Source organism: Myotis yumanensis, unplaced genomic scaffold, assembly GCF_028538775.1.
Source record: "Myotis yumanensis isolate MYYU_CA2020_CCGP unplaced genomic scaffold, mMyoYum1.0.hap1 SCAF_4, whole genome shotgun sequence".
Classification (NCBI taxonomy): Eukaryota; Metazoa; Chordata; class Mammalia; order Chiroptera; family Vespertilionidae; genus Myotis; species Myotis yumanensis.
The window spans coordinates 104,730,688-104,752,935 of NW_027223755.1; the positions used below are offsets into that span (position 1 = coordinate 104,730,688).

The following is a 22,248-nucleotide window of genomic DNA, read 5'->3' on the forward strand; positions in this document are numbered from 1 at the left end:
TCCCGGGTTCGATTCCGGTCAAGGGCATGTACCTTGGTTGCGGGCACAACCCTAGTAGGAGGTGTGCAGGAGGCAGCTGCTCAATGTTTCTCTCTCATCGGTATTTCTAACTCTCTATTTCCCTCCCTTCCTCTCTGTAAAAAATCAATAAAATATGTTTTTTTTTAAAAAAAGACAGGGGCTGGCAAACTTCCTCTGTAAAGGGCCAGACAGTAAATATTTCAGGCTTTGTGGGCCGTTCCACCTCTGCCCCGGTAGCGGAAAAGCAGCCGTAGACTACATATAAATGATGCGCGTGGCTGTGTCCCAATAAAACTTTATTTATGAACACTATACATTTGAATTTCACATAATTTTCACATTTCACAAAACATTCTTCTTCTTTTGATTTATTTCCAAGAATTTAAAAGTGTAAAAACCATTCTTAGCTTGAGGCTGATTAAAATGATAGTGGGCCCGATCCGGTCCAGGTGGCAGAGTTTGTCTACCCTTTGGACTCCGGGCTCACCCCCCTTCCCTCTGCCACCCCCCCGCCCCAAACCTGGGCTGAGCTGCTGAAGTCCCAGCATGCCTCAGGCCTCTTGTGTCTGAAGGTCAAAGCCACTTACCAGAAGGACCACCCGTAGTCCCAGGAATGGGGCCTCCAGTCCTCAGGGCCGAGGCTCACGGTGACCTGGAACACCTGCGTGTACATCATGTGGGCGACCATTCCCAGGAGGCCTGTGGGGGAGCAGAGAAGGAGTCAGCAAGCAAGGGGGGCTCTGTGCACCCGACGGGCCCATCGGTGCATGGTTTTCTGCGGCTCATGGTCAAGTCTGTGAGCCCGCGGGCTGCGAGAGCTTGGGTTCGAGGGTCTGAGCGAGAGCCCCTCCCACACATCTCCCCCCACAGCCCTGGGCAGGGCACCTCCCTCCTCGGAGCCTCAGCGCTTTCCACTCCGGGATGAGGACCATGACAGCTGAGCGGAGGGGGGTAAACCGAGGAGCCTCCATACCTGGTACCCACTGGACATGCTCATATGGCTGCCAGGTTAGGATAAACCCGGGGCGCGTCCCCATGTGGATGCGGCAACGGGAGCCCTCGCGGTGCCAAGGTGCACAGCTGACTGGCACGAACCTGACTTGCAGAGGGAGCGACAGGGTACTGAGGAGGGAAGGGGTCGCTGGCAAGAGGAAGAAGGGAGCCAGGGATGCGTATGCACTTACTGAGGCCAAGCACCTGTCAGACCCTCACTTCCGTTTTTGCCTCTTTTAAACTTCATAACAACACTTGGAGGTGCCTGGCCCCGATCATGGAACTTCCTTCAGGGGCTCCGGCACCTGTGTCTCCGTCCAGCCGCCTGGCCCAGGCCTGATGGGCACAGAGGACTCAGAGGCGACACAGAGGCGGTGCCTGTGCTCCGGGCTGGTGTCAGCCTCGCGCGGACACTTCCCCTGCTCTCTGACCTCAGGTGAGGGCTGCCCTCCAGGGCTGCTGGGGGCAGGACATCCAGGGGGAGGTGACACACAGGTGCCGAGTCCCGTCAGGAGCCCCAGAGGCTCGGTGCCCTCCAGGCTCTCTGTGCCAGGCGTGAGGATACCAAGGCCCCATCCTGAGCCGCCCGCCCCCTCAACCTTGGCTCTGTGGGAAGGGGGATGAGGGGGCGAGGCTGCGGATAGCTTTGTTTATTTCCTTGACACTGTTTTTTTGGTGAACTTGCATGGGACGCCTTGATAATGAGGTGCCATGTTTAATGTGTCCCATCAACTGATGGCACTGAAGTTGCCTCCAGGATTCTGCTCTATAAGCAATGCTGCAATGAGGCTCCTACAGGGCTCATGCACAGCCTCGCGGGCCAGTGCTTGAGATGCTGAAACGCTGACAATCTCGCCCATCGCACCGTGAAACACGCAACCCCGACATTGCTCTACGTCTCATGTTTCCCTCATTGTTAGTGAGCTTGGGCATCTTCACATGTTTGTCAATGTTTCTGTTTCTTCTTCTATGGATATGCCTGCCTGTATCCTTTGTCAGCTTTCTTTTTAAAAATTCTTTTTCATGGTCACGTGGTAGGAATGCTTATAAGTCTTGGGTACTGATCCCGCCTGTTGCGTGGACTACACACAGTTTCCTGCTTGTCTTTTCCCAGAGGCCTCTTTTGTTATGAATAGACTATTTTTAGAGCAGCTTTAGGTTTGCAGAGAAACTGAGCAGATAGTAGAGAGTTCCCATGTGCCCCCTCTCTCCGCCCCAGTTAGTGGGGTTCATGTGTTACAATTCATGAACCAGTATTGAGGCATTTTTTAAAATATATTTTTATTGATTTCAGAGAGGAAGGGAGAGGGAGAGATAGAAACATCAATGAGGAAAGGGAATCATTGAGTGACTTCCCCCTGCACACTGGACTGAGCCCACAACCCAGGCATGTGCCCTTGACCGGAATCGAACCTGGGACCCGTCGGTCCGCAGACTGACGTTCTATCCACTGAGCCGAACCAGCCAGGGCTTGTGGCATTATTACTAACTAAATCTATGGTGTACATTTGGCCCACTGTTTGTGCTGCACGTGCTGTGAGTTTGGACACTTGTATAGAGACAGGGACCCCAGTCCTGTGCCCAATCGGCTCCCGGCCCTAAAATCCCCGTACCCGACCCTCCTTCTGCTCTCCCTCCTCCCACCTGGGCGGCCACTGATTTTCTCATTGTCTCTGTAGTGTTGCCTCTTCCGGAACGTGGGATTGTTGGGTCGCCCTTTCAGACTGGCTTCTCCCACTCAGCGATGTGCGTTCCCGGTGCCTCGGTGTCTTTCCGTGGCTTGCTGGCTCATCGCTGTTTGGTGCTGAATGACGCTCCCCTGTCAGGATGGACCTCGGCTCATCTACCATCACCCGCTGAAGGGCACCTTCGTTGCTTCCAGTTTTGGGTGATTGGAATAAGGCTGCTTTGGTCAGACATCTTGACATTTGATGCAGTCAGACCCATCCGTCTTTCCCTTTTTGGGTTGCACTTCCTGTGTCTGACTTAAGAAAACCAGCACCATACATAGAGTCTCCTATATTTTTCTAACGTACCTACAGCTGTTTGCTTAATTCCCCGGGAATTTATCTTAGTGACTGTGAGGTAAGGATCTAGCTTAACTTTCTTAAATGAATCACTAATTGCTTTGAGCCCTTACAGAATCAATCAACCTTTCTCCACTGATTTTATTTTATAAATATATTTTATCGATCTCAGAGATGACGTGAGGGAGAGAGATAGAAACATCAATGATGAGAGAGAATCATCGATCGGCTGCCTCCTGCACGCCCCACTCTGAGGACGGAGCCCGAAACCCGGACATGTGCCCTGACCAGGAATCAGACCGTGACCTCCAGGTTCACAGGTCAGCACTCGACCACTGAGCCCCGTCAGCCGGGCTCTCCACTGATTTTAAACGACACTTTCACACCATATTCCACTCCCACCTCTACACCAGCCTGTTTCCTCTCTCGGCATCCTGCTCCCGTGTCAGCACCGCACTGTTTTTTTAAAAATATATTTTATTGATTTTTTACAGAGAGGAAGGGAGAGAGATAGAGAGTTAGAAACATCGATGAGAGAGAAACATTGATCAGCCACCTCCTGCACATCTCCCACTGGGGATGTGCCCGCAACCCAGGTACATGCCCTTGACTGGAATCGAACCTGGGACCTTTCAGTCCACAGGCCGACGCTCTATCTACTGAGCCAAACCGGTTTTGGCCGCACTGTTTTAATTATGTAACTTACGGTCCAGCTGTCGCTGCCCAGGGCTCACACCCTCTGCAGCTGCCCCTCCCTAGGGCTTTGCCCCTCAGCAGGACCCTGACCCCTTCCTTAGCCCCCACCAGTCCTTCCCGAGGCCTGGACCTTGCCCTCCAAACCGCAGTTGTTGCAGCTTCTTCGGTTTCTTCCTCACTGTGCCCGGTCAGGTGCTCTTTGAGTTATTTGATCTCTCAGTGCCTTTGTCTTCTCATCTATAGAATGGGGACAGGAGCAGACACTGGCTGTCCAATGAGCATCCGCTAACGAACGAGAACAGTCACAGGAACACCCCCTCCTGATGTCAGGACAGGGGGACAGCACAGCATTTTACTGCAAGATCTCTCAGCGGGACCCAGGAGCTGGACCGGCCTGCTGGCAGGCTAATTAATTTTCTGAATTGTTGGTATAGAAAAGCATTGATTTCTCAATTGAATCCATTTATTCCCAAATCTGAAAGGCCATGCTTTAAGAAAATCCAATCAATGAAATTGCAATTGGTGAGAGTCTCGAATTGCATTTTAAAGACTCCGCTTGGGAAGTCTGCCTCCTGCCCATGTTCTCTGGACGCTCACACACCGACAGCCACGTGTGCCACCGACCCTCGGCGGAAAGGACCGTTTTCAACTCCTCTGGGTTAAACAATGGCATGTTGATGGGCGACAGCGACGGGACCTCCTCACTGAGGGGCCCTGAATGAGTGAGGCTCTCCTGCTGGGAGGCTTCCCGGGGGTCCCCACCAGGCGTCACAGCGTAAACCCCTCCTCCCTGGGCTTCAGGACTTTCCCCATTCCTGACACCAGAAATGGAGCTCCCAGCCTGTAGGTGGGGGGACCCTGAGGAGCACGGGGAGGGGGGGATGTTGGCCAGGGCTCAGACCTGGGCTGCACCCAGTGCCACCCAGAACCCAGAGCCGGAAGAGCTGTGGCACTCCCAGCCCTGCCCACACTGGCTACCCCGAGGAGGAGAGGCTGGGGTGGGGCCAGAAGTAAGAGACTGTCAGGAGGGTCAGGGGTGAGGTGAAGCCAAGGGAGAGAGAGGGTCTAGTTCCCACTCTGTATGACCTCCCCTTTCTGTGCCTCAGTTTCCTCAGCTCTAATATGGGGCTCATAACAGCACCTACCTCGTAGATTGGTAGGAGGCTTATACTTGAAAAGCACTTGCAACAGTGCTTGACATCATAAACCCCACAGAAGTGTTTCTTGAATGAATGAATGAATGAGTGAATGCATGCATGCCCGAGGCTCACTGTGTAGACCTGCTAGACTAGGTCTGGTTTGCTCGCCACGGAACCCCCAGCAGCTGGCCAGGACCCGGCTCACCGCGAGCGCTCACCTGTGTTTGATGAATGAATAGATGGCTGCTGGGTGCAGCAGGCGGGTGTTAAAGGTCTAGTCTGGAATATGGGGCTGAGTTAGGACGGGGCCAAATTCGAAAGCTTTAGAGAGCAAATGCCAGTCATCATTCTTGTATTTACTTGTCATTCCCACCCCAGATACTATTCCGGGGGTGGGGGCAGGGGCGACAATGGGAGAGACAGCGTGTCCTGCTGTCACGGCCTCCGGCGCTAGTGGAGAGGCTGACGGGGAGCCAAGAGCTCACAGGAACAGTCCAGGAAGTGGGGAGGGCTGTGGTCCAGAGAAGATGGGCCAAGTACCAGCCAGCTCCAGGGCCGCTGGGATGGGAGGCCAGGGAGGGCCTTCTGAGGAGGGGACACTGAGCAGAGGCTGGGTGGGTGCTGGAGGCAGCGCAGGAGTATGGGGAGGGGGCAGGACACAGCCTACTGTCGGGCGAAGGGAGAGAAGGCACCGCAGAGTGAGAAAGGGGAGGTGAACACAGCAGGGCCGGGCGCCCAGGATGCCCTGGACCACAGCGAGGAGTCTGGCTGCAACTCTAAGCCGATGGGGAGCCAGGCAGGTATAAGCGGATGGGGAACCAGGTGGGTATAAGTGGATGGGGAGCCAGGCGGGTATAAGTGGATGGGGAGCCAGGCGGGTATAAGCGGATGGGGAGCCAGGCGGGTATAAGCGGATGGGGAACCAGGCGGGTATAAGCGGATGGGGAACAGGCGGGTATAAGCGGATGGGGAACAGGCGGGTATAAGCGGATGGGGAACAGGCGGGTATAAGCGGATGGGGAACAGGCGGGTATAAGCGGATGGGGAGCCAGGCGGGTATAAGCGGATGGGGAGCCAGGCGGGTATAAGCGGATGGGGAGCCAGGCGGGTATAAGCGGATGGGGAGCCAGGCGGGTATAAGCGGATGGGGAGCCAGGCGGGTATAAGCGGATGGGGAACAGGCGGGTATAAGCGGATGGGGAACCAGGCGGGTATAAGCGGATGGGGAGCCAGGCGGGTATAAGCGGATGGGGAGCCAGGCGGGTATAAGCGGATGGGGAACAGGCGGGTATAAGCGGATGGGGAACCAGGTGGGTATAAGCGGATGGGGAGCCAGGCGGGTATAAGCGGATGGGGAGCCAGGCGGGTATAAGCGAGGGTCCAATTTCAGATCGTGCTGGTTACTCTGTGAACAGGGAGGATGGGGGCGGGGCCAGGAGGTGGCTCCTTGGAGAGGATGTTCAGGCCCAGCTGCTCCTGCTGAGACTGGACTGGCTGTGGCTCTGGGGCAGGCTTTGAAGGCGGGTCCGCAGGGCCTGCCCAGGGGCCGGCCGTGGCCACCCGGAGTCTAGGGGCCTTCAAAGGCTGTGATTTGAGCTGTTGGGCAGATGATGATGCCGTTTACTAAGATGAAGAAAATGTCTAAGTGGTAGAACCCCCTCTGGGCTGTATTTGTGAGAAATGCCTTTTATATCCACGAAGAGGTACAAGCGAGCAGGGCGTGGCAGGTGTGCGTCCGGGGAGCAGTCAGGCTGAGGTTGAGCTGCCTGAGTCCCTGGCCTGTGGAGGTAGAGCTGGAAGGTCACCTGGAGAGAGGAGTGGGGGGAGAGGGGTCCCTGGAGAGAGGAGTGTGGGGTGGGGGGGGCCTCGGGGAGCCGGGTCAGCAGTGGGAAGGGCCAGCAGAGGAGGCGAGGAGAGGTCCGGCTGTAGAAGGAACGGGAGACACGTGTCAGGAGCAAGGAGGGCCCTTCAGGTCAGAGATGAGGCAGAGAAATGACCGGCTTTGCCACAGGGAGGGCCTGGGCGCAGAGCCTGACTAGAACCAGCTGAGAAGAGGAGGAGGTGAAACGCCCAACACTGATGGGAAGACTTCCCAGGTCTGTGGAGAAGCAGAAGGGGCGGGGGGGGGGGGGGTCAGAGCTGGAGCAGCCCAGAGGGGTGTGAGGAGGGAGACAGGGATGACCCTGTGCTCAGAGGGATGGAGCAGGGAGGGAGGATGGGGAGGGCCAGAGGGTAACATACCTAGAGCTCGGGAGAGAGGCCGGGGGAGGGGGGTGGGGGAGGGACTGGAAGACAAGGGGCTGCTTCTGCTGGAGCTGGCAGCCTGCCCGGGAGCAGGAGAGACGGTAGGTGCTACAGAGCCCAGCACTGGGCGGCCCAGGGAGGCCCGGCCACCATTGAGAGCCAGAGGGCAGGTGTGGGTGGAGGGGAGGGAGGCAGGTGTGGGTGGAGGGGAGGGTGGCAGGTGTGGGTGGAGGGGAGGGAGGCAGGTGTGGGTGGTGGGGAGGGTGGCAGGTGTGGGTGGAGGGGAGGGAGGCAGGTGTGGGTGGTGGGGAGGGTGGCAGGTGTGGGTGGAGGGGAGGGAGGCAGGTGTGGGTGGAGGGGAGGGAGGCAGGTGTGGGTGGTGGGGAGGGAGGCAGGTGTGGGTGGTGGGGAGGGAGGCAGGTGTGGGTGGAGGGGAGGGAGGCAGGTGTGGGTGGTGGGGAGGGAGGCAGGTGTGGGTGGAGGGGAGGGAGGCAGGTGTGGGTGGTGGGGAGGGTGGCGGGTGTGGGTGGTGGGGAGGGTGGCGGGTGTGGGTGGAGGGGAGGGAGGCAGGTGTGGGTGGTGGGGAGGGTGGCAGGTGTGGGTGCCGTGGGGAGGGTCCGAGGATGGGGGTAGGTGTGAAGTCGCCTTTGCAGGGAGCGGAGAAGCACAGACCCCCGCAGAAGTGCCCGTGGCCGGGCAGTGCGCACCTGTGAGCTCTGTGGGTGTGAAAGTGAGGCTGGCAGGGGTGGGACTGAGCGGCCAGAGAGCAGCCAGCCCGGGAGGAGCCGGGCCTCTGAGCCTGGAGGACACTCCCAGGGAGGGGCTGGCTGGTCCTGCCTGGTGACCCCCCTGAGGAAGGTGCCCCCTGGGTAGCAGTTGGAGCAAAGACACCCCACTGAGTTCAGGCCCCTCTGGCACGCGCCTCTCTTGGGCAGTTTGGACGGATTATGCTAATGCCACGCTCCATTTAATTGAGGTGGGGGTGGCTGATTAATTAATTTATAACAGAGCTATTTTTAAACATGCCGTCTAAGCCGTTACTCAGAACACAGAGTACACTCGTGTCTACACACAGATCCTCATGCACGCGGCAGCGTTGGATTTGCCAACATCCCACGCACATGGAGTCAGGACAGGACACAGGGCTGGCCAGGACCGGGAGGGAGCTGAGAGCAGAGCAGGCAGGCGGGTGGCAGTGTGGCACCAGCTGGGTGTCAGGCCTCCTTGCGGTGGGGGGAGTAGGAGGGTGCGTGGGAGTGGGGGGGCATGCACTGGCCTCGGAATGCTGGGCTGGAGCAGACACACGGGGCTGCTGAGGGCTGGGGCTGGGCCTGGGGCAGGGCCTGGGGCAGGGCCTGGGGCAGGACGTGGGTGTGCGAGCTGAGCTGGAGGCGTCAACAAGGCGCAGCACGGGAAGTTCTGACGCCTCTGGGGGAGTTTGGACTTTATCCCCAGGCACCGGGCAGGATTGCGTAATGGTAAGAGGGGGCAGAAGGCCTCTCCCGCCTGCCTGTGGGGAGTGAGAGTGGTGGGAGCAGGGAGGCGGGAGAGGAGGAGGCGGTGGGCAGGTGCAGGGCGGGGAGCACAGGACACCTGGCCCCGCTGAGATGCGGGATTCCCAGCAAACCTGTGGGCACCCGAAAGCCCTGGCTCAGGGATAGGGAGGGGCTGGGGGGACCGGGGGGCCCGGCCCAGTTAACGTTGGCCCTGAAACCCTAAGGCTGATTTCATGACACCCGTCACTGGAGCAGGCGAAAAAGTAGCCCCCTTATCTGGGAACATCTAAAGTCCCCAGACCCGGTGCCCGCGGAGGCCAAGGCTGACGCCCTCGTGCCCGGCCTCGGGCAGCGCACATGGCAGGCCCGCCCGCTGTCGCCCTCCCGGGAGCCCGAGCTGCCGGTTTCGCTCGCCCAGATCTATTTTTAAAGAACAGGCTATTTTTAGACACTCTCTCGAGATCCCGCAGCCTCTCCGAGTAGCATATTTCAGGGTTTAAAAAGTCCCTCCTTACACATAACCTAAATCTTCCCAGCTCCAATTTAAGCTAATTTCTTGCTGTGCCCTCTGAGGAAAGGGTGAGCGGTTGGCATCTTCTCAAGAGGAGGCTTTCGGGAGCTGAGCAATTACCGAGCCGCCCTCCGCCATCAGCTTGGCAGCGCTGGCCCCTCGCTCGCCGCCCTCGAGGCTCGGTCTGGCCCCTTGGGTCACCAGCCTCAGTCTTGTTCGGATTCTGCCCGTTTCTCTATTTGCCTTTTACAGTGAAGTGGCCCAAGTCAGAGGTGGCATTTATCTTTTTTAAATTTAATATATTTTTATTGGTTTCAGAGAGGAAGGGAGAGGTAGAGATAAAAACATCAATGATGAGAGAGAATCATTGATTGGCTGCCTCCTGCACACCTCCAACTGGGGATCCAGCCCGTAACCCAGGCATGTGCCCTTGACCAGAACTGAACCTGGGACCCTTTGGTCTGCAGTCCGACGCTCTATCCACTGAGCCAACCCAGCTAGGGCAGAGGTGGCATTTAGTGGGAGACCTCCTCACAGCCCAGCCTGTCTCCCCGGCACCTCCACCCAGCACTGAGGCACTGAATGGGCGGGGGAGGGGGGGAAGGGGGGCTGGAAGGCGTCAGGGGGCCAGCGTCCAGTTCCCGGGACCGTGGATAGCCCAGGGCAATTGGTGGTGGAATGGTTGTTTACATGAATAGGTATGTGTCCCCCTCCCCCGCCCCCCCCCCCCCCTGCCCTCAGCATCCCCTGCGGACCCTCCCTCACTTGGGTACCTAGATCTGACCTCGTGACCTCGGGGCACAGCAGTGAGGGAGACTGACAGGAGCCAGTCCGTAGGGACCTGAGGAGCCGCCTGCGGGTCCATGGAAAGGCCAGCACAGCTGCCTTCTCTGCCCTCAGCCTGGACACCAGCACCTGGCTGCCCACAGGGGTGGGAGTGAGGGGAGGAGGAGAGGGTGGGGGTCCCAGGAAGAACGAGTCCAGCTCCGGAGACCTGAGCGGGGCAGCCCCGAGGGGCCCCAGCCTCATCTCAAGCCCTTCTAGAGCCTCCCGGGAGCAAGGGAGTGAAGTCGCCCCGCAGTTTCCCTGTCCAGTCCGAGTGGACAGCGGACATCCTGGGACTGGGCAGCCCGCGCTCTGTTCAGGAAGAGCATGTCCCTGGGTCCTGGCCTTGATTCCCTGCGGCCCTTCCCAGGCCCAGCGCCCACTGCGATGGCCTCGGAGGCTGTGTGCCCAGCGTGGAGGGGGGGCCCGCTCACCTGGGGGGGGGTAGTGAGTAAGGCAGGCTGGGGTCTCCCTCCGAGGCCCAGGGCAGAGGGACAGGGCCCGGGCAAGCACACACTCCCCAAGCCCAGCCCTGGCCTCCACCCCTCACGGCACCCCCTGCCTTCACGTCTCCACCACCCGCCCCCCCCCCCAGCCCCCCGCTCTCCCCGCCCCCGCTCCCCCCCCCCCACCCCCACCCCCCCCCCCCCCCCCCGGCCGTCCACCAGCACGGGCACCCCACCTGGACATCCAGCTTAGCGGCAGACTTGGCCCGCCTCCCTGGGGAGGAGCACCCTGACCCTGGGCATGAGGGGCCCTGTCTGCCACGCGGCCCCTTCCCAGCCCTGCCGCAGCCTCAGGTCCTGCGGCTCCACGGAGAGCCCTGAGCTCGGAGAGAGCAGGGTCTGGGGAGATGCAGGCCACAAGCAGATTGCAGAGCAGAGGAGACGCCGAGGGAGTGGCTCTCGCCAGCCTCACAGCCTCACGTGCCTGCTCAGCTCCCCACAGGCCCCTGGACACGACGGCCGGAGAGGGAGGGGACCAGGTCTTTTACCCAAAACCAGCACATGAATGAGAGTGAAAGGGGCACAAATTACCCAGGGCTACAGGAGCACAGGCCCCAATAACGACGGCAGAAAAAACGAGTGAGGGAAGGAGCCCAAATCCCCTCAGGGACCCTTCAGCGCTCCCCCGGGACTTGGACACCCCAGCCCGTCAGTGTGCCCGTTTCACAGGCGAGAAGTGTGCTGAGGAGCGGTCAGGGCCTGGCAGACCCGGCGGCCGGGAGCAGCCTGCCCCCCATTCACTGGCGTGTCGCTGCCAGCGTCTGTGCGAGCCAGGCACTGTGCTACGGCTGGAGGGAGGGACCCACGAGACCCACGTGGCCCTGGCCTCCTGACCCTCCAGCTGGGGAGACGGACAAGCAGGAAACAACCGCCAGGGCCAGGGGGTCAGGAGGTGGGAAGTGCAGGGGCCACAGGGACCCACACCAGGAGCCCTCAGGTCAGGGGTCGGGAGGCGTCCTGGGCGGGACCTTCCCACGGAGCCTGAAGGGTGCGGAGTGGTTGCCAGGTCAGCGCTGGCTCGGGCACAGCCCTCTGGGAGCTCACGCTTCCTCGAGGCCAAGAGTCTCAATCCCAGCGCTGACATCTGGGCCAGAGCCCTGCTGGGCGCCTGTGCACTGTGGGGCGTACAGAAGGCTCCCTGCCCCCCCCGCTTTAGATGCAGGGGCACTGCCCTCCCCTCCCCAAGTCAGACAATCAATGTGTCTCCAGGCAGCACCAAAGGTCCTGGCGGGGGGGTACAGGGGGAGAGCAGAGGGGGCAGAACCTCCCCTGCCGAGACCACGTTTTCGCAGTGGGAAGCGTTTATTTTTACAGCTCCCTTCCAGGCATTGCGAGGGATGCTGGCTTTTCATTTCTGGTAGTGATCTGAAGTTTCCTTTCTGAATAAATTTAAGTTTCCAAAAAAAAGTGAGTTATTTAGAGGAAAATGCTAAGTAAATAACAGCGCATGGACTTGGCTGCAGTCATGGAGGGAGAGGCACGCGACCGAAGTGTGAGAAATGCTGAGTCAGGGACAGCGGGTGTGAGGGGCCCGGGGAACCGAGGGCTGTCAGAGTCCCAGGCTCCGAAAGAGCCCCGTGAGGCTGGGCGGGGCTGGGGCACCCCTGGGGGGCATCTCGGAGAGGCACCCCTTCCCTCTGCAGAGCGAGGCCGGCTTCGCCCGCCTGGCAGCACTGCCTCTCCCGGGCTGGGCACCAGAGTAAGGAACTGGCTAGGCTTTTGGGCCCGTGTGGCAGGGACGGTTAGGATGCAAACAGGCAGGGGTATGTCTCCTGATCGTGCTTTGCTGTACTGTGCTGCCCAGGTAGTGCATTTTTATTTATTTATTTTTATTTATTTTACAAATTGTAGGCTTCAAGCATTTCGGCATCATTTTCCCAACAGGTTCAGATGTTGGAAATTAGCATTTTTCAGCAGTGAAGATTTTTAAACAAAACATTTTAAAATTAAGCTATGTACATTGTTTGAGGCAGAATAACATAGCTCGTATGTGCTCCGAGGAACCAAAAACCCGCGCGCCTCGCTTTATTGCGATGTCCTGAGCCGAACCCCACTATCTCCGCGGCGAGCCTGCCGGTGAGGAAGCACGCGCTCTGCGCACGGCGCTCACATATGCAGTCAGCGGGGCGGGGGCAGCTCGCTGGACACCCCATCACTCCGTCCTGGGCATGAGCTCACGGGGGCCACTGGGCAGCCTCTCTGTGGCTTTTTCTCTTTCTGCCTCCGTGTCTGTGTCTTTCTCTCTGTTTCCTTCTGTCTCTGCCTTTGACTCTTATAGTCCCTGTCTGGTTCTCCCCCCACCCCACCCCAAGTCTCTCTCTCTCTCTCTCTCTCTCATTCTCCCAGGAATACCGAGTTAAATGTGCCCAAGTTAAAGGCAGGACTATTCACTGTATTCAGGTCTCAAGCAGGGGCCTCCCCATCACCGCCCTTTGGCCTGGGAGGGACTTGGTCCTACACAGAGCAGCCGGAGGTGGGCTGGGCTGGGCTCCAGGCACTCGCCCTGCCAGCTGGCTCCTCTGCCGCAGCTGAGCCCTCCTAGGCAGCCTTGAGAACATGCGTCCCAGGGCTGCCCTAACACCCCTCCGCTCTTTGAGCTGAAATGCAAATCCTGCTCTTCTGGCCATTTAGGCTGTAAGTGCTCTGAGCTTCCACTCTCCCATGAAGCAACGCTGTGCTACCAAACAATCCCATTCCTTGCCCGAAGCTGCCAGCACACTCGGAAATGAGATGAGCGCCGCCCGGCTCCTGATCTTCCGGAGAGCAACACCTCTTCTGTCCCCTGCACCTCACCGTGTGCACAGCACTGGGCACTGCTGGGCACCTCAGTGTGCACGGCGCTGGGCACCCCTGGGCACCTCACAGTGTGCACAGCAACGGACTACCCCTGGGCACCTCACAGTGTGCACAGCAACGGACTACCCCTGGGCACCTCACAGTGTGTAAAGCACTGGCTACCCCTGGGCACCTCACAGTGTTTGCCAGATGCTGGGGAGCAGAGGCGAGTGAGGGGTGGCTCTGCCGGCCCCAGGAGCAGACTGTAGCCCCCGAAGCAGCCCGCCTGCCCCCGTGAGGTTCAGCCATGCAGCTGAGGCCTGGCTGCAGTACCCCTGCCCCAGGCGTCCGGGGTGGGGGCTGTGTGAGTCTCCCTTCCCCAGGCTATGCCAGGAGCAGCCCTGCACACCCACCCCAGGCCCCTCGCTGCCAGAGGCCTTCCCCATCCACGCTGCCAGGTTCCCCTCCCAGCTTCGGGCCCCATGCCCCACCTCTCCACCCCAGAGGAGCCCATCTCTCCCACCCTGTGCTGGCTGGGCCTCTTCCCCGACCCCTCAGATGCCTCCGTGAGAGGCAGGACATTGTGACTCAGGGGTCAGACTGCCTGAGTCCAAATGCTCTAACCCAGTGATGGCGAACCTTTTGAGCTCGGCGTGTCTGCATTTTGAAAAACCCTAACTTAACTCTGGTGCCGTGTCACATATAGAAATTTTTTGATACTTGCAGCCATAGTAAAACAAAGACTTATATTTTTGATATTTATTTTATATATTTAAATGCCATTTAACAAAGAAAAATCAACCAAAAAAATGAGTTCGCGTGTCACCTCTGACATGCGTGTCATAGGTTCGCCATCACTGCTCTAACCCTTCCTGGCCCTGTGACCTGGCAGTTCTGTCAAATGCTCTGTATGCCTCAGTTTCCCTTCTAGTTGTGAAAAGGAGCCTAGAGCACGTCGCTGCTCCGCTGTCCATGCCCCACCCCTTCCGACTCCAAGACTCCTGTCACCGGCCCGCCCCCCTGTCCCACATCCGCGATGCTGACACGTCCAGGACAGAGTCCGAGTGCTTCCCGCGCCTCTGGACCATGCTGTCCACTCCGCTGGTTCCCACCCCCCAGCCCCACCCACATTCTCAGCTTCCCCCGCCCCCACCCCCCCACCCCAGGCTGCTATTTCTGCTCAGCCATGACCTGTCCCTGCAAAGAGATTCAAGAATGACATGTGTGTCCTTATGGAGAAGGATGGGGGAGAGCAAGTCACCAGCAGGGCAGGAGTTTGAGAGAATGCAGATGGGGTGCCCCAGGCACACGCGGGGGCCGGAGGAAGGCCTTGCCGGGTGACTCGTGGGCTTCATGAGGACGCCGGCGAGGCTGCCATCATGGAGCAGTGACCGTGCCCACCGGCCAGGCGTTCCACACACAGCGGGAGCTCTGTGAGGGAGGAGCTGCTGTTAGGAGCAGCTGAGGCTCAGAAAGGCTAAGCACGCACGTGGAGGGCAGGTGGCTAGCTCAGAGTGGGCGCTCTGAACAGTTCCCTGCTGCCCCTCGGGGCCCGGTTCTCCCGATGAATGACCCCGTCTGCCCTCCTGTGAGCCTGAGCCGCGGGAGAAGAAGTATGGCTGGGCATGACAACGAGAGAAGGGAAATCTGGCCTGGGGAGGAGGAGGGCTTCGAGTCACCGAGGCAGCCCCACGTGGCCGAGGAGAGCTGAGATCAGGAGGGTCAGGTCAAATGGGACTCCTGGGTGGGGGCCCAGCCCTGCTTGCCTTGTCTGGTTGGCCCTCATGTGGTCTCTACCTGAGCTCGAGCTCTCAGGCCCCACCAGAACTTGTACCATCCTATGGGCCGTGTGTGGCATGGCTCTATCCAGAGGGAGGAAAATGAGAAGCCAGCAGCCCCTCAGTCCAGCCTCCCAGGTGCCCTAGCCCATCTGCCCGGACACCACTTGCCTCCCAGGTACTCTGGCACACCTGCCCAGACACAGCTAGCCTCCGGGTTCCTAACACTGGCCTGACACCTGCCCATCTTCTCTGCACAGCTGGCAACATCTGTAAGGCCATCTAGCCTGGAAGAGACCACTGGGCTAGAGTCAGGCACAAGGTTTGAATATCGATTCTGCTTCCCAGCTGTGTGTCCATGAACAAGTCACTTACCATCTCTGAGCCCCTGTTTCCTCATCTGAAAAGAGAGGAGCATACCTAGTCACATCCACTCATACAGCCAATGTTCCTTGAGCACCTACTGTGTGCCAGGTTTTTTCTTAGTCTTGGGGGCACAGTAGAGAGGAAGACAGAGTCCTGACCCTCAGGGAGCTGACATGGAGGTGGGGACACAGACAAGAAACAGAGTGAGAAGAGAGTGTCTGGGGGAAGCTCCTTCAGACGAGACCATTAGGGGAGGCCTCTCTGAACTTCAAGCTGAGCCCCAAAGGATAAGGAGGAGTCAGGGGTCATGAAAAAGGCCGGGAGGAGTCCTGAGCAGAAGGAACAACAATTGCCAGGCGCTGGGATGGGGAGAAGGGCCAGTGTGGCTGGAGCTGGGCAGTGAGGGATGAGGGGCGTGTGGAGGTGGGGGAGGACCAGCTGGGGGAGGGCATGGGGTTTTATTCAGAACACGGCAGGAAACTACTGGATGTTTTAAATGACTTCCCCCACTTATAGTCATACTAGAGGCCCAGTGCATGAAATCTGTGCATGGTTGGAGGGGGGGTCCCCCAGCCCAGCCTGCACCCTCTCTAATCCGGGACCCCTCGGGGGATGTCTCACTGCCAGACATCCCTCTCGCAATCCGGGACGGGACCCCTGGCTCCTAACCGTTCACCTGCCTGCCTGCCTGATCGCCCCAACCCCTCTGCCTGCCGGCCTGATCACCCCTAACTGCCCTCCCCTGCTGGCCTGATCGCCCCTTAACTGCTCCCACCTGCTGGCCTGATTGCCCCCTAAATGCTCTCCCCTGCTGGCCTGATCGCCCCTAACCACCTCTGCCTCTGCCTCTGCCACTGTGGCTTTGTCTGGAAGGAGGACTGGATGACCAGTTGTCTGGTTGACTGGGTCTAATTAGCATATTACCCTTTTATTAGTATAGATTATACACAGTCAGATTATACACAGAGCTCTCAGCACGTGCTTGACAAATGTTGGGCGACTCATGTGGTCTCTTTGAAGTGGGTCTCAGAGCCCCAGGCCTCTCCAGGCCTCATCATGTCAGCATGTAGCTCGGCTTTGGGAAGGTACTAGGGGGCAGCACCTCTCCTCCCAGGCCACGTGTCCTCTGGGCTCTGTCCTTTGGCAGTTCCGCCAGCCAGCCAGCCCTCCTCCCAGAGACAAATGGTGGCCAAGTGCAAACTCAACTCATTGTCTCAAAATAGCCATCAGCGAGTTTCCAAGTCCCCCGGAAAGCCGCAGAAGCTGCCATTGTGAGAAGGGTTTTCCAAGCGTGGAGTCCCTCAAGGCTTAGCTCAGAGACGCCAGGGCCACCTGCAGCCGCAGGACAGCGTCTGGAGGGAGCAAAGACAGGAGCCCAGGGAGACAGCCAGGGAGGGGACGCAGGCCCAAGCAGGCCCAGGGACGTCAGGGCATGGAGGACCCTCAGAGGGGCCAGCGCGAGCATCAGCTGCTTGGAGGGGAATTTGCAATTGCTCTGAAAACTGAAAATGACTTTTAGACAGAGAGGAAGGGAGAGGGAGAGAGAAATACCGACCAGTTGCCTCCTGCATGCTCCCCGACCGGGGATCGAACCCCCAACCTGGGCATGTGCCCTGACAGGGAATCGAACCAGCCACCCCTTGATGCATGGGACTGGGACGATGATGCTCCAACCCACTGAGCCACTCCCGCCAGGGCCTGACGTTGGGTTTAAAGAGACTCAGCTTCCGTTGGGCTCGCCTTCTCTTCCCTGGACCCCCTGCGCTGGAAGAAGCAGGCACCATGCAGGGAGCGGTCTGGGCAGAAGCCGCCTCGCGTGGCAAGGAACAGAGGCTCCCGGCCCCGAGGCCCGTGAGGCGACCACAACCAGGAAAGTGGTGGGTCCTTCAGGCCCAAGGGGGTGACCGAGGCCCGGCCAACAGCTGGACTGTGACCTCCTGAGAGGCTTGGAGCCAGATTTCAAACTAAGCTGCGCCCACACCCCTGAGCCCAGGACTGTGCGATAGTACACAGCTGCTGCTTTAGGCTGCTCAGGTCTGGGGTAACGTGTCACACAGCAGTAACGCCTCGTTCAGCTTCTCTCAGGGTTCTGCCAAATGCTCCTCTGCCACATGGCCTTCCTTATAACCACAGGAGAGCCCCCATGATTACAGCACTTACCGCCACCTGATACGCCATTTGTATATTTACCTATTAAATCTCTCCCCTGCTCGCACACCAGGCCCCTAGAGCAGGAATGGTGTCTGTTCTGGTTATTGTGGTGTCTCCAGCACCTTGAACAGTGCCTGGCAGACAACAGGGGCCCAGTGGATACTGACGAAGCTAATAATCAGGGAGTGAAAGGAGGAGGAGATTAAAACATGCCCACCAAGAACGACCTCCAAGAAATACTAAGTGAGAAAAGCAAGGCGCAGCAACGTGTGTGCGTGCCAGCAGATAGTTTTCAAAATATTTCAAATGGTTCTGGAAGAACGGACAAGACACGGGCAGCAGTGGCTGAGGAAGGTTTCACAGAGGAGGTGTTGCCTGACCTGAGGCTTGAGGAGGAGGCAGGGGGAGAGGAACAATATTTTGGGCAAAGGAACAGCATGGGTCTCCTTTGGAGACAAAATGCCACCAGCCGAGGCTCTCTTGTGAGCCAGCCCGGCCCATCCCCACACACTGGGCTCCTGGCCACACTCAGCTCCAGCCCAGCGTCCTCCTGAGACCCTGCTTCCTTCCTTCCTTCCTTCCTTCCTTCCTTCCTTCCTTCCTTCCTTCCTTCCTTCCCTCCTTCCTTCCTTCCTTCATCTTCCTCCTTTCTTTCCTTCCTTCCTTCCTTCCTTCCTTCCTTCCTTCCCTCCCTCCTTCCTTCCTTCCTTCATCTTCCTCCTTTCCTTCCTTCCTTCCTTCCTTCCTTCCTTCCTTCCTTCCTTCCCTCCTTCCCTCCTTCCCTCCTTTCCTCCCTCCCTCCCTTCCTTCCTCCCTCCCTCCCTCCCTCCCTCCCTCCCTTCCCTCCCTCCCTCCCTCCCTCCCTCCCTCCTTCCTTCCTTCCTTCCTTCCTTCCTTCCTTCCTTCCTTCCTTCCTTCCTCAGTCCTGCTCTACTCCAGGTCCCCCAGGCACCTGACTCTGTCTTCCTGCTCCTGGAATGTGTTTTCTTGAACTGGGTTCATCCAGACAGAATCATCCACCGGTCACTCCCGGTCACCCTGGGAAGTGTCCACCGTCCCAGCACCACCTGAGTGTGCTGTTTGCTGGACGGGAGCTCTACAGGCCTCCTCAGCCGCTCAGGACTCAGACACTGCCAATGGTGGGGGGTGGAGTGGAAAGTGGGGCCCTGGATAAACATGGGCAGCAGGGCTTGGGTATGCCCAGCCCCAGCCCCAGCCCAGCCCCAGCCCTAGCCCCAGCCCCAGCCCTTGTTAGGCAGACCCCAGCCTCTGCCCCGAATGAGCTCAGACAGATAAATGCAGCTCATGCCCAGCCCCTTCCGTTCCCTATCAGTGTCCACCCTGGCCCCGGGGCAAGGAGACGGCTGACTGTTTGAGGGGCAGGGAAATTTCGGTCTCCCCCAAGCACCGCCCATCACACACAGACACGCCCTTGAGTTACTGTAGGCAGGTTTCTGGTACATTCCTCTTGTCAACAAGCATTTACAGAGGCCAACTCTGAGCCAGGTACTAGGGACGCAGCTGCCCAGCCAATGCCTGGTGTCCGCCCCAGGACAGACCCAACCGTGCCCTGACTAGGAGAGTGCCTGCAACGGCGACAAGGCAGGAGCCCTGGGAGCAGGGGGTGGGCCGGGCTCCCACCAGGTCAGTTCCGGGCAGTGCCCACTAGCTGCCCAGGCCACAGGGTCTGCTTCTCCTGGTTAGTGGGGAGCTCCATCTCTCCACTCCGCCCTTGCCCACCATGTGGAAGAGAACCCCGAGCGCAATAGGCCTTTGGCCCATTTCCCTGCCTAATTCTCTGCCAAAGCCACTGCCCTGGGCTGGGGCCTGTGCCTGTCCACCCCCAGCTGGCTGGAGTCGGGCCACCAGGAAGCAGGGAGCACAGCATGGAGGCTCTCCCTCCAGCTGCCCAGCCAATGCCTGGTGTCCGCCCCAGGCCCTGCCCCTGGCCCTGCCACTTCCTGGCCCGTGTCCCTCAGAGCTCCGCCTCCACCGGGAAGTGCCTGGGCCTCCTCGGGTTTCCCCAGAGACCAGGCCCCTGAGCCCCCGCCCCCCTCGCTACACCCCCTCCACTGAGTCGGTTCAAACCTCCAGAACCAAGCAGCTCCAGGACCAGCGGTGGTTTTACTTCCCATTTTTAGGAAACATTAAAATTCTTGCCTCCTCCTATCCCCCAAAGCCCAATCTCTGCCTGGCTCTGTGCCTGGGGCCAGGCTCATTTGTATGAAGGGTCCAGTGCCCTGCATATTCCCCCACTCCTGGCTTCCAAGAGATGCAAAGGATGTGGCAGAATTCCAGGCCAGCCTGGGGATGCGAGGACAGGACGCAGCCTACCCTCCAGCCCCGCCTCCTAGAGACACACTGGCTGACCCCCCCCCCCCCCCCCCCCCCGCGCCCCCGTGAGGGGTCCCCTTCCCGCCGGAATCTTCAGACCCTCTGCAGGCCCCGACTTCTAACACGCAGACTCGCCCATTCAGCTAACACTCATTAAGCGTCCTCTCTGTGCAGAGTGCAGGACAGGCCCGGGGGATGCAGCTGAGGCTGTGCGCGCGGCCATTCCCGAAGGCTAATGAGGAGGACGACATAAACAGTGAAGGAAAATCGATGGCTGCAAATACTTAAATAGAAATATATCCAGACAGCCATGACCCCGAACTGGCAGCCCATGGGCCCAATCAACCTGCAGATGTTGGCTAGAGCTGTGGAAAATGATGGATTCTTTGGGGCCAGCATTTAAAAATCTGGAGGATTTCCACTAAAATATGGGAGTTTTGGCTTCTCTTGTAAAAATCAGAAACTGGCAACACGGGGTCCACATTTCCCCTCGGCAACCCTCAGCGGGAGCTGGCCGTAGCTGTGCCTCTCGGGCCACCGCGGGTCTCCCTGTCGTGGCCTTGGCCTCTGCCGTGTCCCCGCTCACACACTCACCCCCATTCTCTCCCAGGCCACAGGAGGCACCTGCCTGTCCCACTGGGAAGGGACCCAGGGAGAGGAGGTCAGATTCACCTGGGCTTGAGGTGTAACTGACATGAGCCTTGAGCTGGGCCTGGGAAGAGCAGTGAGTGTCCACTGAAGGGAGGCAGGGGGAGGGCAGTGGGGGTGGAGGAGAGAGGCAGCCCAGGCTCCGGAACCCGGAACCCGGAACCCCCGGGGAAAAGGCAAGGAGGAGGTACCCAGCGCTCTGGTCACACTGCCTGCTGAGGGGCTCCTGACGCAGGACTGTCCCAGCTCTGCCTCTGGTCTCCTGGACCAGCGCCATGGTCAGGCGGGAGCAAGGCGACCGGTGAGTGCAGACCACGGGGTGCAGGCACAAACACAGGAGAGGTTTCCAACTAGATCATCGCCAAGGCACCTCTAACTCTAACTGGAATTATTTTTAAAAATACTTCTTATTCTGAAATAATTATAGATTCACAGGAGATGGCAAAAAAATGTAAGGAAGTCTCATGCACCGTCCCCCAAAGCTAATACACAATGGTGTATGCTGTGCATTCAGCTATGGGTGCACCCACAGTGTGTGCTCTGCTCTGTGGGCACCCACAGTGTGTGCTCTGCTCTGTGGGCCCCCACAGTGTGGCTCAGCTATGGGTGCACCCACAGTGTGTGCTCTGCTCTGTGGGCACCCACAGTGTGCGCTCAGCTATGGGTGCACCCACAGTGTGTGCTCTGCTCTGTGGGCCCCCACAGTGTGTGCTCTGCTCTGTGGGCCCCCACAGTGTGCGCTCAGCTATGGGTGCACCCAGTGTGCGCTCAGCTATGGGTGCACCCACAGTATGTGCTCTGCTCTGTGGGCACCCACAGTGTGCGCTCAGCTATGGGTGCACCCACAGTGTGTGCTCTGCTATGGGTGCACCCACAGTGTGTGCTCTGCTCTGTGGGCACCCACAGTGTGCGCTCAGCTATGGGTGCACCCAGTGTGCGCTCAGCTATGGGTGCACCCACAGTGTGTGCTCTGCTCTGTGGGCACCCACAGTGTGCGCTCAGCTATGGGTGCACCCAGTGTGCGCTCAGCTATGGGTGCACCCACAGTATGTGCTCTGCTCTGTGGGCACCCACAGTGTGCGCTCAGCTATGGGTGCACCCACAGTGTGCGCTCAGCTATGGGTGCACCCACAGTGTGCGCTCAGCTATGGGTGCACCCACAGTGTGCGCTCTGCTCTGTGGGCACCCACAGTGTGCGCTCAGCTATGGGTGCACCCACAGTGTGCGCTCTGCTCTGTGGGCACCCACAGTGTGCGCTCAGCTATGGGTGCACCCACAGTGTGCGCTCTGCTATGGGTGCACCCACAGTGTGCGCTCTGCGGGCACCCCCAGTGTGCGCTCAGCTATGGGTGCACCCACTGTGTGCGCTCAGCTATGTGGGCACCCACAGTGTGCGCTCAGCTATGGGTGCACCCACAGTGTGCGCTCAGCTATGGGTGCACCCACTGTGTGCGCTCAGCTATGTGGGCACCCACAGTGTGCGCTCAGCTATGGGTGCACCCACAGTGTGCGCTCAGCTATGTGGGCACCCACAGTGTGCGCTCTGCTATGGGTGCACCCACAGTGTGCGCTCTGCTCTGTGGGCACCCACAGTGTGCGCTCAGCTATGGGTGCACCCACAGTGTGCGCTCAGCTATGGGTGCACCCACAGTGTGCGCTCTGCTATGGGTGCACCCACAGTGTGCGCTCTGCTCTGTGGGCACCCACAGTGTGCGCTCAGCTATGGGTGCACCCACAG

General features: G+C 59.1%; 1 protein-coding gene across 3 annotated transcripts in view; it reads right to left on the bottom strand.

Moving 5' to 3' along the window:
- GSG1L (GSG1 like) overlaps positions 1-22,248 on the bottom strand; it is a 181,580-nt gene that overhangs the window by 37,083 nt on the left and 122,249 nt on the right. For all 3 annotated transcript variants that reach the window (XM_070411636.1, XM_070411637.1, XM_070411638.1), the window contains one exon: positions 609-720. In XM_070411636.1, coding sequence (XP_070267737.1) covers positions 609-720 — 112 coding nt within the window. The remainder of the gene's footprint in view (positions 1-608; positions 721-22,248) is intronic.